Below are 16,579 nucleotides of genomic sequence, written 5' to 3' on the forward strand. Positions count from 1 at the left end.
CATCTAAGCCATTAAACCGCAAGCCATGATATTGAAGACACTAGTGATACAGAAAAGCCTCTTTACCCTGAAATCACTATCAATGGTTGGCTTTGATGAGACTGAGCAAACCATCCTCCAGCGATTACAGGAAGAGTTGGATGCTTTGCTGAAGCACCTCTTTATTCACCCAGAAATGGGGACAGTCTCTACTAAGCTCCCACCAAAACCTCTGGACACACTCACTAAAAACAAAATTGTCTGAGGATAAAATTGCCTTGTAACCCACAGCTCCCCAGAAGCACAAAAAGAATATAAGGACGGGGGCACCAGCCCCTTTCCAGCCTGACCTCTCCTTCTCCCTCCTCCCCATCACTGCTACCTTTATACATGCCACTTCCCTCTTAACCAGAGGAGCACTCATCCTACAGGGAGGACAGTCCACAGTATCCACAGGAACCCTATGATGCTCCTTATGATCCAGATCTCAGGGGTGACTTGTTTAACTACCATGATGCCTATCCCTCAGGTGACACCCTGTCCCTGACAAAACCTTACCACCAGATGACAACTCCTCGTACCATGAGGTCATGCTGAGGGCTGTTACATTTGATAAAGTATACATGCCTGTGTCTAAGAGGATGACGACTTCCTAGTGGAAACATTCTCAAAAACACTGCATATTCTACAGTTCCTGCCCATGCTCAAGGAGATGCTCAATGCCTGAAACCTAAAAGGACTGTTCAAGCCTAGGGATATCACACCAGGGTTGATAAAAGTATAAACTCTCCCCCGCTGAGCCCCACCTTACATCCACGGCCACTTTCCTGCGGACTCACTGGTGGTCCACATGGCATGGAAATGTGCCAGTGCCCAGAGTATGCACCTTCTCCTGATGCAATGAGAATGTAGATTGATGCAGCAGGCAAACTAGTCACAGTACATTCAGCCACATACTGTCGGATTGCAAACTTGTTGCTTTACTCTTCTGATAAGACAGAGCACATTGGATGAGATGTAGGAACTCCTGCAGCACCTTCCTAACCAATGTAAACACTGTGAGAAAGAACTAGTGGCGGAAGACAGTCGCCTCAAATGCCACCATCCTCTGTGCTCTTGTTGCAGCAGACACCACAGCCAGGGTTGTTAATACGAGCATCCTGGCGTCATGCCTGACTTCATGTTCCTGGCTTTAAGCCAGAAGTACAACAGTTTCTACAAAACCTGCCCTTTCGATGTAGACCATCTATTTGGACTTTGGGTTGATCAGATGCTTAAAAAGGGACACCGACTAACACAGCTAATGCAATAGCTGCCCTTCTACCATCTACTTCCTGTGGGACCTTTGGCAGGTCGCTTCCATTACCTCTGATCAAACTACACTTGTTGGGGTAAAACAACATGGGTTTCTGCTGCGCTGGGTAGAGATCACCTCCAACCAAAGGGACCTCTCCATCACTCAACATGGTTACTTCCAGAAGCTCACTAAAACCCTTCCAGGCCTACTGCCCCGCTAGCACACCTTGCCCACGGAGCACCTGTGCCTTCCTTAAAGTAGCAATAGAACCATTGCCATTGCACAATAGTTGCAAAGGGTGGTACTCTCTGTACTTTTTCATCCCCCAAAAGATGGGTCTCTTTTGCCAATATTCAACCTCAGGCTGCTCAACAGGTACAGTCTCTCAACATTTCCACATGGTCACCTTGCAGGATGTCATTACTCTGCTGCAGCAAGGTGAATTCATAACAGCTCTCTATCTGGAGGATGCCTACTTTCACATACCCACCCATCCTGCTGATTTTTGCTACTTGTGCTTTGTGGTAATTGGTCAGCATTATCACTTCAGATTTAAAGTTCGGGGTCACCACTTCCCCTAAAGTATTCACAAAACATCTTGCCGGGGTTTCTACCCTTCACACAATGAGCACCATTCCTGCATTGACAAACCTGGATGATAGGCTGCTCAAGAGTGCAATTCCTTACTTTTGAATTTCCCCAGGCATCAGACTGGATCCGGAGATTATGAGCAGTACCTCTGCGTGCCGTCAGGTGGTGTCGGTCGACTCCCTGGGTGTCGTTGGCATCGTGCTTGCTGTGATGTCGCGGTCACATATAGGCGCCACCCCGGCACGCTGACATCAGTTCTTTCCGCACCAGCCTACATGCAGATCCTGAGAAGAGCTACCTGAGTCATTTATTTTTTATTTTTTTGACTACGTCGACACTTTTGTCAAATTTTTGATGTTTGTGGATGCATCGAGGGATGTTCCGCAAGACCGGATCCAAGCCCTGCGACTCCTGTCCCTGAAACATGTTGGTGACTGATCTGCACCTTGTGTGTCTCTGGTACCTGGAGCGCGATCACAACCCGAAGTCATGCTCTGAATGTCTGGCCACGAACCCACAAGCTTTGAGAGAGCGGTCCCTAAAGCTCATGGCGGCCCAGCACTCGACTCCACAGCGCTCATGGTCTCGCTCGAGAGGAAGGTCTCGAGACCGTCCACGAAGTCACCACCACTCTTCGTCCTCCAAGTCATCGGGACATTCGTGTCACAGAAAGAAGCTGTCGAAGGAGGACAAGCAATCTGATGATACGACGCAGGAAGAGCATCAACGCTCTAGGCCTCTGTCAACGGAACCTTTTTCTGGGTCAGCTCTGCGCTTCACTGACTTCCCGGGAGCTGGAGCCACCCCCGCCCAACTTAAGGAATTTTACGAGGCCATGCGCCTCATTTTTGGCCGGTCCGACCCACCTTTGGAGCCTTAGGAAACAGGTGAGTTGGTTTGGATCCCCTCGGTTTCAAAGTCGTCGGCTTCGGCCAAGGCTCCAGAAGGCCCCTCCAGATCGAATCATTGATCCGTCCTGATGCCAGTCGTGCCACGGCGACCTTTCGTGGCGTCAGGTCAGATGTCGACGCTCCCAATGTCGGTTGGGCCCACAATCTGCGTCAATCCCATCCTTATACCTGACGGCCTGGAGCCAGAACTATGTCGATCAACGCCGATTCCGTTCTCCATGGGCTCTCCTGGGCCCAGGGTTGATCCAGACCCTTATTCTTGTGGGAATGGATACGGGGAGAATACGGAGGGGACGCTGGACCCTTTAGAATACCAGCTTGACAACAAAATGGACTGGGTGCAGGATTTGGGTGATGCCAGTGATTTAGACACCTCCCCTGACACTGATATGCTCTCTCTTCCTAGCGTGGCTACGAAGGAGGGTGCTTCTTATTCTGTGGTGGTGAGAAGGGCAGCTGAGGTCCTGGACCTCGAGCTACCTTCTATGGAGGTTAGGCCTAACATCCTAACCAACGTGCTTCAGCTGTGGTCTTCCTCTTCCGAGCCCCTTCTACCCTTTAATAAAGCACTGACAAACGTCCTTCAGGGTACTTGGTCCAGACCCAGCACAGGAGCGCCTGTGAATAGGACGATTGCCCGCCACCATCGGCCTGCGCCGTCAGACCTGAAACTCCTCACCCAACACCCCACGCCTGAGTGCCTTGTCATCCAGGCTTCTTCTTCATCTGGCGCATTCCCTGCTGCACCCCCGGATAGGGAATCAAAAAGACTGGATAGTTTGGGGAAAAAGTTGTTTTCTTCCAACAGTCTAGCGCTGAGGTCTGTGAACACCGCATGCCTTTTGGGCCACTATTCCCCTACTCTCTGGGATACAGTTGCGCAAGTGCTGCCTGCAGTTCCGGAGGAGGCCCGTACTGTTCTTTCCCAAGCCGTAACAGATGGGACAGATGGAGCTAAGTTCATGGTTCATTGTGGACTGGATACGACCAACCCTCTAGGCAGATCGGTTGCATCGATGGTGGCATTGAGATGCCACGCCTGGCTGAGAACATCTGGCTTTTCGGGGGATGTCCTGCAATTCTTGATGGACATGCCCTTTGATGGCACAAAAGACAAGGCAGACTCTTCACTTGTGCGCTTTAAGGATTCCCGAGCCACAGCCGGGTCCCTTGGCTTTGCGCCCACACCTAGACCCCAGCAGTCTGCCTTTCGCCCCTTTCATGGCTACGGAAAGGGCACCCAACTGCGTCCTTTTTTTCCCTGGCCACCGACCCGTGCATGCTGTACAGCCCCTGCGCGGCAGCGGGATCCCACCTTCCTGGGGATCAGGGAGCCAGCGGGTCACCCCGTCCACCGCCACCCCCCTTCAGCCGCTAAGCCTTCAGGTACATCAGGCGCTAGTGGGTGGCAGGATACGCCATCACCTGCCCCAATGGCAATCCATTACCTCTGACAGTTGGATCCTCCAAATTGTCCGAAGGGGCTACTCCCACCCCTTCGAGATATCTCCTCCAGCTATGCCACCATCATACAGTCAGATATCGGAGGATCATATGGCACTTCTCCACAAGGAAGTCCAAGCCCTTTTGGCCAAAGGAGCTATAGAGAGGGTTCTGTTCCCAGAAGTAGGTTGTGGTTGCTATTCCTGCTACTTTCTGGTTCCGAAAAAGGACAAAGGTCTTTGACCTATATTAGATCTTCAGTCCCTCAATCTCTTCCTAAAAAAAGGAGAAGTTCAAAATGTTGACGTTGGCTCAGGTCCTATCTGCCCTGGATCCCGGAGACTGGATGGTAGCATTGGACTTGCAAGACGCATACTTCCACACTCCTGTCTTGCCGACCCACAGACGTTACCTTCGATTCGTGGTAGGTCACAAGCACTTTCAGTTTACCGTGCTTTGGCCTTACCAGTGCCCCTCGGGTATTCACAAAGGTGATGGTAGTGGTGGCAGCTCATCTGCACAGGTTAGGGGTTCCAGTCTTCCCCTACCGTGACGATTGGCTATTGGAGGCGAACTTGCCCCAGACAGTAGTCTCCCACCTCCAAACTACTGCAATCCTTTTGCATTCGCTGGGGTTCACGATCAGTGTGCCAAAGTCACACCTGACTCCTTCTCAGATGCTCCCTTTCATCGGATCTGTTCTGGATACAGTGCAGTTTTGGGCATATCCTCCCGCAAAGCGAGTCCAGGATATTCGGGCTATGATACAGATGTTTCAGCCTCTGTCCTGGATTTTGGTGAGAATGACTGAGGCTGCTGGGCATCATGGCTTCCTGCATCCTGCTGGTTTAAAATGCCAGATGGCATATGCAGGCTCTGCAGTGGGACCTGAAGTTCCAGTGGGTGCAGTATCAGGGGAAACTCTCCAACAAGGTCCAGCTCTCGGAAGGGACTGCGAAAGACCTGCAGTGGTGGTTAATGAATCAGGATTGGGTCAAGGGCAGATCCCTCTCCTTTTCCCAAACCAGATCGTACAGTTGTGAGATGCGTCACTTCTGGGATGAGGTGGCTACATAGGAGAGGCAGAGATCAGAGGCATAGATCAGAGGCATCTGGTCTCCGGCGGAAACTGGGCTCCATATCAATCATCTGGATCTTTGAGCGATTCGACTAGCATTGAAAGCATTTCTTCCCTCCCTCAAGGGGAAAGCAGTGCAGGTGTTCATAGACAACACCACCGCCATGTGGTATTGCAACAAACAAGGCGGAGTGGGGTCGTGGACCCTTTGTCAAGAGGCCCTACGCCTCTGGACTTGGCTGGAACATCAGGACATTTCCCTGGTGGTTCAACACCTGGTAGGCTCCTTGAATGCCAGAGCAGACGAACTTCGGCGACGATGCATGGTCGACTACGAATGGCGTCTCCATCCGGAGATGGCGCAGGGTCTCTTCCTGCAGTGGGAAGAACCTTGGTTAGACTTGTTCACCTCCGTAGAGAACGCACAATGTCAGCTGTTTCGCGCGTTGGAGTTTCCAAGGCTGCAGCGCTCAGCAACACTTTTCGTCACGAGTGGAATTCAGGCCTCCTGTACGACTTTCCGCCTATACCACTTCTGCCCAGAGTTCTGAAGATCAGGCAAGACCAGGCCCAAGTAATACTGGTGGCTCCGGACTGGGCACGAAAAGTCTGGTATCCGAGCTTTTTAACATTGCCATAGCTCCTCTGATCAGACTGCCCCTTTGGGAGGATCTTCTGTCGCAGCAGCAGGGGAAGGTCCTCTACCTGAACCTGCCAACTCTGCAGCTTCATTCGTGGAGATTGAGCGGCGACAGTTGACACCTTTTGGCTTGCCACCCAAAGTCTGTGACGTTATCTTGGCAGCCAGGCGTCCCTCAACCAAAACCGTTTACGTCTGTCTTTTGGATGAAATTTGTGCCATGGTGCATCGACAAATCTGTCGATCCTCTATCTGCTCCTCTTTCTCAAGTTCTTCTCTTTATTCTTTCCCTTGCCTGGCAGGGTTTCACCTTGGGCACTCTTAAGGGATATCTCTCTGCTATTACTGCTTTCTTGCAGTTACCTTCCTTGTTTAAATCTCCCATAGTTGGGAGGTTTCTTAAATGACTTGCACATCTCTTCCCTCCTGTCCCATTCGTCATGGCCCAACGGGATCTGAACCTGGTCTTAACTTACCTTATGTGTACCCCTTTTGAAACGCTTCAGAACTGCCGTCTAATGCTCTTGACTTTAAGGACTGTCTTTTTAGTTGCCATAAGTTCTGCCCGCAGAGTTAATGAACTCCAGGCTCTGTCATCTAAGCCACCTTTTCTTGCCTGCCTCCTTAAAAAGTGGTGCTTCGCACGAGGGCTTCTTTTCTACCTAAGGTAGTGACATCCTTCCATGTTGGACAGTCCATCACCTTGCCTACCTTTTACGCACCCCCACATCCATCACATGAAGAGGATAGACTCCACTGTCTGGATCCAAAAAGAGAGTTGGTGTTCTATCTTGATCATACTAAAGACTTCTGTGTGGACAATCAACTCTTTGTGGGATATGTGAGTGCAAAGAAGGGGAAGACGGTGCAGAAGTGGACCATTTCAAGACGGGTACTCTTATGCATGAAAATGTGTTATGCTCTGGCTAAGAAGCAACCTCCTGAAGGTTTGCGAGCTCGCTCCACTAGAGCTACTGCTGCTACCACAGCGCTAGCATGGGGAGTTCCAGTCCTGGGTATTTGTCCGGCAGCAACGTGGGCATCTCTGCACACTTTTACCAAGCACTACTGCCTAGACAACCAGGTCCGAAGGGATGGCTACTTTGGCTGTTTGGTCCTGCAGGACTTTTTGGTGTGATCTTGGTTCGCAGGCCCACCACCGGGGATGGTATTGCTCGGTTATCTATTCAAAGGTAAGGAATCTGCAACTAGAAGTCTCTAACAGATGTACACATTACTTACCTTCGGTAACTAAATATCTGGTAGAGACATATTCTAGTTACAAATTCCTTACCGGGGGCGTCGGGTGCAGTGTGTGAAGACTCATGCTTTCAGAGTGAGGCGAGAGTCTCCTTTAAGTTGGTTTCTTGTTGCTGTTTTTGAACAGAGCCGCTGTGCTCAGGAGGTTCTTGGTCCTTTAGGTGCAGGGCAGTTCTCTGAGTCCTCAGAGGTCGCTGGTCCTGCTGGATGCGTCGTTGTGCAGGTTCTTTGAGTCTGGAGACAGGCCGGTAGGGCTGGAGCCAAGCCAGTTGTTGTCTCTGTCTCCTCTGAGGGGCTTTCAGGTCAATAGTCCTTCTTTCTTCAGGTTGCAGGAATCTGGGTTTAGGGTCGCCCTAAATACTAAATTTAGGGGTGTGTATAGGTCTGGGAGGCAGTAGCCAATGGCTACTGTCCTTGAGGGTGACTACACCCTTTTTATGCCTCCTCCCTGTGGGGGAGATGGAGGATTTCCTAAGGCAGGTGTCCCCTCAGCTCAGGACACCTTAGGGGCTGTCCTGGCTGGTGGGTGACTCCTCCTTGTTTTTCTCATTATCTCCTCTGGACTTGCCTCCAAAAGTGGGGGCTGTGTCCGGGGGGAGGGCATCTCCACTAGCTGGAGTGCCCTGGGATATTGTAACACGAAGCCTGAGCCTTGGTGGCTCACTGCTAAGTGTTACAATTCTCGCGGGGGGGGGGGGTGAAGCATCTCAGTGGCAAGCTGGCACAGACCAGTCAGTCCTGCCCTGAAAGATTGGGTAAAATACAGGGGGCATCTTTGTACATTTTGTAATAAATCCAGCAGTGGCATCAGTGTGGTTTTATTATTCTGAGAAGTTTGATACCAAACTTACCAGTATTCAGTGTAGCCATTATGGAGCTGTGGAGTTCGTTTTTACAATCACCCAGACCATATACTTAATATGGCCACACTGTACTTACAATGTCTAAGCATTGACTTAGACACTGTAGGGGCATACTGCTTGTGGAGCTATGCCCTCACCTGTGGTATAGTGCACCCTGCCTTGGGGCTTTAAGGCCTGCTAGAGGGGTGACTTACCTATGCCACAGGCAGTATTTTGTGTGCATGGCATCCTGAGGGGGATGCCATGTCGACTTTGCCTTTTTCTCCCCACCAACACACACAATCTTAAATGGCAGTGTGCATGTGTTAGGTGAGGGGTCCCTTAAGGTGGCAGAACACATGCTGCAGCCCTTAGAGACCTTCCCTGATCACAGGGCCCTTGGTACCACTGGTATCTTTTACAAAGGACTTATCTGTGTGCCAGGGGTGTGCCAATTGTGGAAACAATGGTACATATTTAGTGAATGAACACTGGTGCTGGGCCCTGGTAGCAGGGTCCCAGCACACTTCTTAGTCAAGTCAGCATCAATATCAGGCAAAAAGTGGGGGGTAACTGCAACAGGGAGCCATTTTCCTACAGGGCCCTTCACATCCTTGATGTCAAGCATGCCCTTGTGTATTACCCTGATAGGAACAACTAAAACATGGACACTTTTTGTCATTTTTACCAAGTCACACAAAGAACACTTTCTTTCAAATGCTGGCATAGCTAGACAGATTGTCAAATGGATCCAAACCTGCTACATTAACGCTTACAGGACTTTGCTTTCTATACCCAAGCTTCATTCAGTCCTCAAGAAGGAGCCATTATGGCTCTCTTCCGCAGCATTCCTCTAGTTGACATCTGTCAAACAGCTGTCTGGTCCACTATACACACATTCACCAAGCACTGGTATTTTAACACTCCTACAGCCTAGAGTTGTCCGAACTGTTCTAAGATCTCTTCTGGCTAACCACAGCTAGAGGGAGTACTGCTTTACAGTCGTTGCACAGCACGTGGATTTATAGCCGCACATGCTACAAACAGCATATGTTGCTTATTCTGCAAGCATCTATTTGTAGCAGGTAGTGTTGTAGATTCACATGTACCCACCCATCTCCCTGCAAGCCTTTTGTTGTTACATTCTTTACTGAACTTCATTGTATTTACCTTCCTGCATGACCATCACTTTCCTGCAAATACAATGGTTATGCTAACCCGCTGTGCGGAAAACAATCTAACAAAAGTACTGATGCCCATGCACATTGCAAATTAAAGGAGGAGTCCCTATACCTTCTGGCTTGAAAGATGTCTTTGGAAAAAAGCAAGTTTCAAATGTCCAAGCTGAATGCTAGATGACAACAGTATGCAGAGCATGTGCGAATCTACAGCAGTACACTCTACTAACAGATGGTTGAAGGTTAAATAACATATTCCTTCTGGAGGATATTCTTCCTTTCTGCAGATCTTTCCCCTTCTCCCTCCTCCTTGAGTAGTGCCATGCATAATACTTAAACCTTTTTGGTTCCTCTCAATACTCCTATGTTGGATGCAGAAATGACCAATATTCTATACTTGCCTCTCATATAGGAATTATCTCTCCAGGGTACTCCCCATCAGAGTTTTGACAAAATCTTGCAATCGTTTACATGACCTCTCCTACTTCACATTTCATTTTCAAACTGGGTTCTGCTTTCCATAAAAACTTTGACGTTGCTGCTGTTCTTGATCAACAGAAGGGATGGTTCCCCACTGCTACTTCCATTGTCAGAATTGAACCTTGGTTTTGTATGTCCTTCCATGAAATAAATCAAGGGGCCCTATACAGCACCTTAGCGCCTCACAAACCTTCATCAGCATTCTTGACTGCTTACCTGACTGAATAGGATAAGAAACATCAACTCCCTTAAATATGAATACAGGAAACACATTGATAACTTTTTCCCTTTATGTCCACAGAGACACTGCTCCGTAGTGAGATAGTCTCAATGAATAAAGCATGAGAACCCATAGCATCCTCTGAATTGAATTGGAAAATACAATTATCTCGGCCGCAGGAGTTGGTGAGCTTTCTGTTCATTGTATTTTATTTTTAACAAAAGAGCTAAATAGTTCTTAGATAAGTACTGTTCTAAAAGTTTGTGATTCCATCATAACCAGGAAGTACTCCAGTCTTTCAACCAGTACCTCAAGCATCCCCAAGTCAGTAAACTTTGCACAAAAAATATACTTAAAAGACGTTTCAATTCTGCTTGGAAAGAGCGACTACTTGGTAGTCAAGTTGTCTTTAACACACATGATGGTCTTACTTTGGTATCAGTGCAGTGAAGGCCAATATTGCCAGATGTGTCATCTCATGCATATCCACAGCCTATGGAAAGAACAGAGTTCAGTTGACTTTGAGGCTACACCTACATTCCACCAGAGCTGAACAAAAAGCCTTTGTTGATTACTTACGTTCTTAGCAAAACATAACCTTTATAAATAGTATTCAGCAGCAGGATCTCACAAAAAGATTCTTCCTTTTTGTGCTACCACTTTGCTTTAAACCTGATTCTGGAGCTGTGGAATCCGGTTCCCATGTAGGTAGGAAGGAGGAAGAAAAATAGTTTTAAATTTAGTTTACCAGCGATTCTAGTACTAAGTTTTTGTTCACAGCTTCCGTTCAACCAACTAATAATTAAGCGTGTGCTGTGCTGGAGTCTTGCATGGCAGAAACATGTGGGAACTGAGCTGCGCCTTTTTGTGTTACAGATTGGAGGGCGGGGGCCTGTGCATTCGGCTCTCTTGTGAAAATGTTGGTGTGACAGTCTCTTTTGGAGAGGGATTTTTTTGTTCTGTGCATCTGCATATAGACATTCCCAATCATTGTGATTGAGGGAAAGCAGGAAATATTGTGAAAGTAGTTGCCCCCTCTTCATATTCACATTGCACTTATTTGCAGTTTTCAGCACCTTTCCTAGCCAGTTAAATGTTGTCTGGAATGAGATTGTTTAGATATAATGCAGAGAGGGGACATTGGTTCATATTTCTGTGATTGCTAAATAAATGAAACTATGTAAAATGTTTAGAACCATGTCTGAGATAACTGCTTGCTACCCTGAGTTGGGCCATATTGTTACAGAGTTTTGATAGTGGCGAACCTATGCTGGCCAGAGACTTATTATTTATTGGCACGTTCTACAGCCCAAACTTTAATGACTAAACACTTACACTCCATAGATGTTTGAACAACACAGGGCTTAAAAAAAAGACATTGGTGTATACCGTGCATGCATAATAGGTGCTTGAAAAAGGGGTACATTTAAATATTTTTAATCTGGGGCTCTTGCAATCTTTAATTGTGTTTGACATCTCAATTATCCAGCTTAGCGTTACTATCTATAGTTAGTTACATTAGCTTATAAATATAGTTTATTATGTTTGTATGGCATAATGGAAAATCTGCTCGACTCTCTTCTAGGCTTAGGACTGATTCAGTTTCTCTTCTTTTCCTTATCTGTTTAGGTTAGGAAGGTAGTTGTTGGAATATAATTTGTAAAAAAAAAAAAACCAAAAACAAACAAAAAAAAAACACAATTTTAAATACATGTATATGTCCAGGATCACAGTGTTTTAGTCTAGTGATGAAAACATCTGTGGAACTCCAGCCCTCTGTCTCCACTTTAGCAACTTAGTCATTGGACCAGACCATCTCCCTGTACCTTTAAGCTTAGTAAAGATAGCACCTGTTATTTGCTGCATTTATAAACAGTGTATGTGGTGTGTGAAGCGCTATATAAAAAAACATATTTTAGGCTGAGAATATTAAGTTGGAGATCAGGGCAGCTGCTATCTTTGCAAGGGCTATTCAGTGGAAACTGACTCACAAAAGATTTACTAATTGTGGTCAAGCAGTAGGTAAAGACTTATTTAACCTCGGTGCTCAAGATGAAGCAAAACAGTTGAAAAAGAGTGATGAGACTAAACAGTGGGTCTTAACTTGAGTTTTCTTCTTTTTATCATATGGACGACTAAAGAAGTACAAAAGCATGGTCCTTTGGATTTCTTTTCTGTTAGTCACTCTTGACATTTTCTTCTTCCTTTATGAAGGTGGAATGTTGTTGGCAACAGGAAGCACAGATCACATCATTAGGGTGTATTTCTTTGGATCAGGTCAGCCAGAGAAGATATCAGAGCTGGACTGTCACACTGTAAGTACTGGTACTTTTATTTGTATTATTTAACTATTTATTCAGTTTTTTAGTAAATTGTTGAGCTCATTTTTTTCAAATTTCTTGGCAGGACAAAGTGGACAGCATTCAATTTTCTAACAATAGTAATCGGTAAGTAGAACAATCAATATTTTAAGTTCTCTATAACGGCCTCCTATCAAAGTAATCGTATTCAGCCCTTTTCCATAATGCTAGTATTATTTTTTTTATTTTTATTTTTAACTTAGGGTTGCCCCTTCTTTAACTTCCTATGGATACTGTTTATGAATTCTCTTCTGTTCTACCCTGACTTGATGTCTAAATTGTTATTCCCACCTGTAACATTACACCTTAGCTTCTGTTCTCTTGCTGCCCTCTTCAAGAGAATGGTGATACATACGAGGGGTATTGCAGGAGGATGTTTAGTCTGCTGTGGCACCTAGACCATACTCTGTTCCACATACTTTACCACACATTTGTGTTTATTAATCTCATCTTAATCCTATTTATAATATTTGTGCCCAGTTGGATCACCCAGTTTTATATCCCTACTTGAAGCCATTCTTTTGTAGAAACTAGAGCCTTAATGAAAATTTTAAACTAATGCAGTATCGCCATTGATGAAAAGGCAGTGATCATTTATATTCTTATCTCAGATCCTTAGATTTCAGGTCACTGACATCTCATACTGCTTATTGCCTTGTAGTAAAGGCTGGATGTTACATGGCTCCATGACGCTTAACTCTCCTATTTGTCATTCATTGATCTTGTTGATTAGTTTAATGCTGAAAAGGATTTATTTTGTATATTTTTACTTATGCCTGTGTTCTATACTTCAACTCTCCCTGGCACCTGGTCTACTGCTAAGAAAATTAAATGCTTTAAAACATCATCCAGTTAAACAGAGCTTGTCAGTTAAATGTGGTTACTTTTTGTATTTTCATTCATTGCTTGCCAGGTGTGAGATTTAGTGTCTCATTGTCATTCTGCTTCCTTCAGATGTTCTCTGTGTAACTCTACGTTTTATCAAGGGTTCTGTATTTCTTTCTTTATGACCTGGTTACGTTTTGTATTCTGATGTCTTTCTTTGTTATTGATCTTTCTTTAAAGGTTGTATTTTTGTGAGTGCCTAATTTTGTAGTTCGTGCTTTTGGAAACAATGGGATGTCATTTTTATTGCCTGTCTTGACAGCGTTTTGTTTGGGCAGAAGCTTGCACAAAAAAGCAGTTGCCTTCCTCACAAATGTAATGATTTTGTTTTATTCAGCAGCCTGAGGTGGATGAACTTTCAGGGGCACACACATGGTACTGTAATGCTAATAAAGTATCTGAAGATAGCCAGTTAAAGTATGGTTTTTGTGTTTCTCGATAGCGAACAGATGAGAGGAGGGCAGTCTTTGATCTACATGGATATTTAGGTCTGGATTAACAGTGTAACTGTAGCCTGACCATTTAACCTACAGCAATATTATTTTACATTTGTTTGCTTCCCCATAAATAAAAAATAATTCCCATGTTATTTACTGGTAATACTGGAGATAAGAAGCACAGGACTGCACCTCCACCCTCCCCTGAAGATCTCCTCCTCCCATCCTGAATCAGATGTAATACTACAGGTCATCAAGTCCTCTCAAAGGGCTTTTGAGACTAAAATATGAGAGGTTGGGGGAGATGTGGCCTTAGTGTGGCAGGACCTCTGCAAAACTAACTTCAGAGTAACAGACATGGAGTGCTGCATCACCAGACTAGAAGAGACAGTTCAGGAACTTTGACAGACTGTACATAAGTTAAAGACAACGACGATTGAGTTGGCCGCCTATGTGGAGGACACAGAGGGTCAGACTAGGCACAATAAGTTGCACTTCATAGACTTCCCAGAGTGCACAAAGTTGTCACTCCTGGAACATTTCCTTGAACAGTGTTTGCATACCATTGTACCGGAGAACCTCTTTCCCATGTTTCCTTATTGAACAAGCCCACTGTGCACTGGGAAGACAGCTTCCGCAGGGTGCAATCCCCACAGCAATTATAGCTTGTTTTCTAAAATATAGCGTCAGAGACCGAATTCTGCGCTTGATTAGAGACAAAGGAGAAAATACTTCATGACTCTCAGAAGATACTATTTTTTTAGGATTATGAGCCTGGTTCAGAGTCAGCATAAATCATTTGAACTGGTGTAGCAAAAACTGCGGGCCATTAAGGTAAATATGTTTCTCTACCCAGCAAAACTGCGAGTCCTGTTCCAAGGAGAAGGCTTGTGAAACCTGTGAGCAAAAGAATGTTCAAAAACAAAACAATGAAGGAACTGACACGTGTCTGTCTTTTATGGTACAGTCTCAATGAATGTGCGCCAAGAAATGTAGGCCCCTCATCTGGTGAGAAAGGCTTTGGATGTCTGGTGTTCTCTTCAATTGTCAGCGATGTAGTTTACCCAAAGGGTGTTCTTTAGTCATTCCTGATGTAGTAGTATATAAGTAACAACTCTGAATTGAGATAGTAGCAGTCACTCCATATCATACCAAAATCACCAGTATCCTACAAGTGGTTTCAGCTAACGAAGGGTATGTGATGTCATCATTGTCGGCACCTAAAGGAGCTACTACGTCAGATAGTTAAAATAAAAACAAGAGTAGTATATAAACCATATTGGTAAATCATTCTGCCACCATGCCAATTTTACATCACTATGAAACAGTGAGAACCATGAATTCAGTGTGTGGTTTGCATGCATTTTTTCTTCACTTAAGCACTTAACTTTACAGTTGCTGTACGGTTTATTGAACACATTCATTTAAGCCGTAATGTAAAAGTCATAGACAAGACCTGTCAGTTCATTCATTTTTGTGTTTTTAAACATTCTTTTGCTCACAGGTTTCACATCACTGACAAACACTAGACATCTTAAAACTCCCTCACCAGATGCTGATTGTTTAAACATTTCTTTATTTATGCATATAGCAGAAAGGAGGAGCATGGTCTTGAAGAAAGCCAGTGACACCTCTATAAAGTTGAATGGACAGATACATGTTGACCTCAGCTAGTGAGTTGAAATAGTCCCACTTCTTTTTTAACATCAACACTGGGGGACTCAGTCAAAGCAGTTTTTCTACCCAGTAGATTGTTTTTAACACTCACTTTTTGAATCTCCCGTGCACACAGCCTTCACTCTTGAGAAGTCCATATGAGTGGCATAGCAATACAGCCATCAAATAGTTCCCCCTAAACTCTCTCTCCCCCCCCCCCCAAAATAACTGGGTAGTAGCTTGCAACGTAGAACCCACATGTGAAGGTGCCAGAAAGGGACTGATGACCCATTATGCCATGCAGTAGGTGGACGAAGCCTCATCCTTGAACTGTTAGTTGCCATCTGATGTACTCTCCACTCGCTGTGTTTGTCGGACACAATTCTTATGTGTACTATACCCTTCTGACCCCTATGTGTTTGATAATGTTGGCATAATCTCACTAGCTTCTCACCTGGTGATGGAGACAAACCCAGCAGCTTAAGGAAGTGGTTACATGTGAGGCATTTTCTTGAAGCCTGAAAATTTGATTGAAACTTTTGAATTGCCTAGGATTGAATTTGCTAGGCTTTCCTGCAAAGTTTGCCACACCTTGTCCACCAGCTCGGGTTATGCACATAAAACAACTTGCTGGTAATTGTCCATCCAAACAAGCACTTTTTTGACTTTCAGGACCAGAAGAGGCATTCTTATGGCTCGCTTCTCCAGGATGTCTGAGATGTCTTGAGCTCTTGGGACCAATGCTGTGAAATATCCCTTATATGGGCATACCATTTTTTGTTTTGTTTTTTAAAGTCAGTCATTTAGTGTGTCACTAACTCCAGTGGGAACTCTCAAAGTATTGCTACTCTCCTTTAAATTTCTAGCCTTCTGTGCTTAACTATCACTGTCACTGTTTCCTTCAGATTCACCGAGATTGGTAATTCCTGAAGAAGTTGCTCTCCAGGTACCACTGGTCCTCCTGGATCATCCAGTAATGATTCCTATGGTCACTTTTATGTTGCCTATTAAGAAGATGCCTATAGTTCCAAACTATTCATCACCCCTTTTTGGAGCCCCAGTTTGCATCCTCTACCCCACATGAACCATCGCTTTAAAGGCATAAGAGAAGATCTCCAACAATTTCTCTTCCCAGACATTTGTTAGACTTTGTAAAAGAGAGAAACTCTCCCCAGCCACAAAACAAATGTTAACTTTGAGGTCATTGATGGCATATAGACTGTGTGACCAGCATCTGTTATACTTGAATCAGGAAGGTAAGTCCGACTTTGTTGTAGTCTTGGAGGTCAGGAAGATACACTTGTTGGCCCCTGAGAACTTGG

General features: G+C 45.4%; 1 protein-coding gene across 2 annotated transcripts in view; it reads left to right on the forward strand.

Moving 5' to 3' along the window:
• The window catches only part of PHIP (pleckstrin homology domain interacting protein), a 1,338,206-nt gene that overhangs the window by 272,249 nt on the left and 1,049,378 nt on the right, over nt 1-16,579 (forward strand). For both annotated transcript variants that reach the window (XM_069235639.1, XM_069235640.1), the window contains 2 exons: nt 12,134-12,234; nt 12,326-12,366. In XM_069235639.1, the coding sequence (XP_069091740.1) occupies nt 12,134-12,234; nt 12,326-12,366 (142 nt within the window). The remainder of the gene's footprint in view (nt 1-12,133; nt 12,235-12,325; nt 12,367-16,579) is intronic.

This window comes from Pleurodeles waltl, chromosome 5, assembly GCF_031143425.1.
Source record: "Pleurodeles waltl isolate 20211129_DDA chromosome 5, aPleWal1.hap1.20221129, whole genome shotgun sequence".
Taxonomy (NCBI): Eukaryota; Metazoa; Chordata; class Amphibia; order Caudata; family Salamandridae; genus Pleurodeles; species Pleurodeles waltl.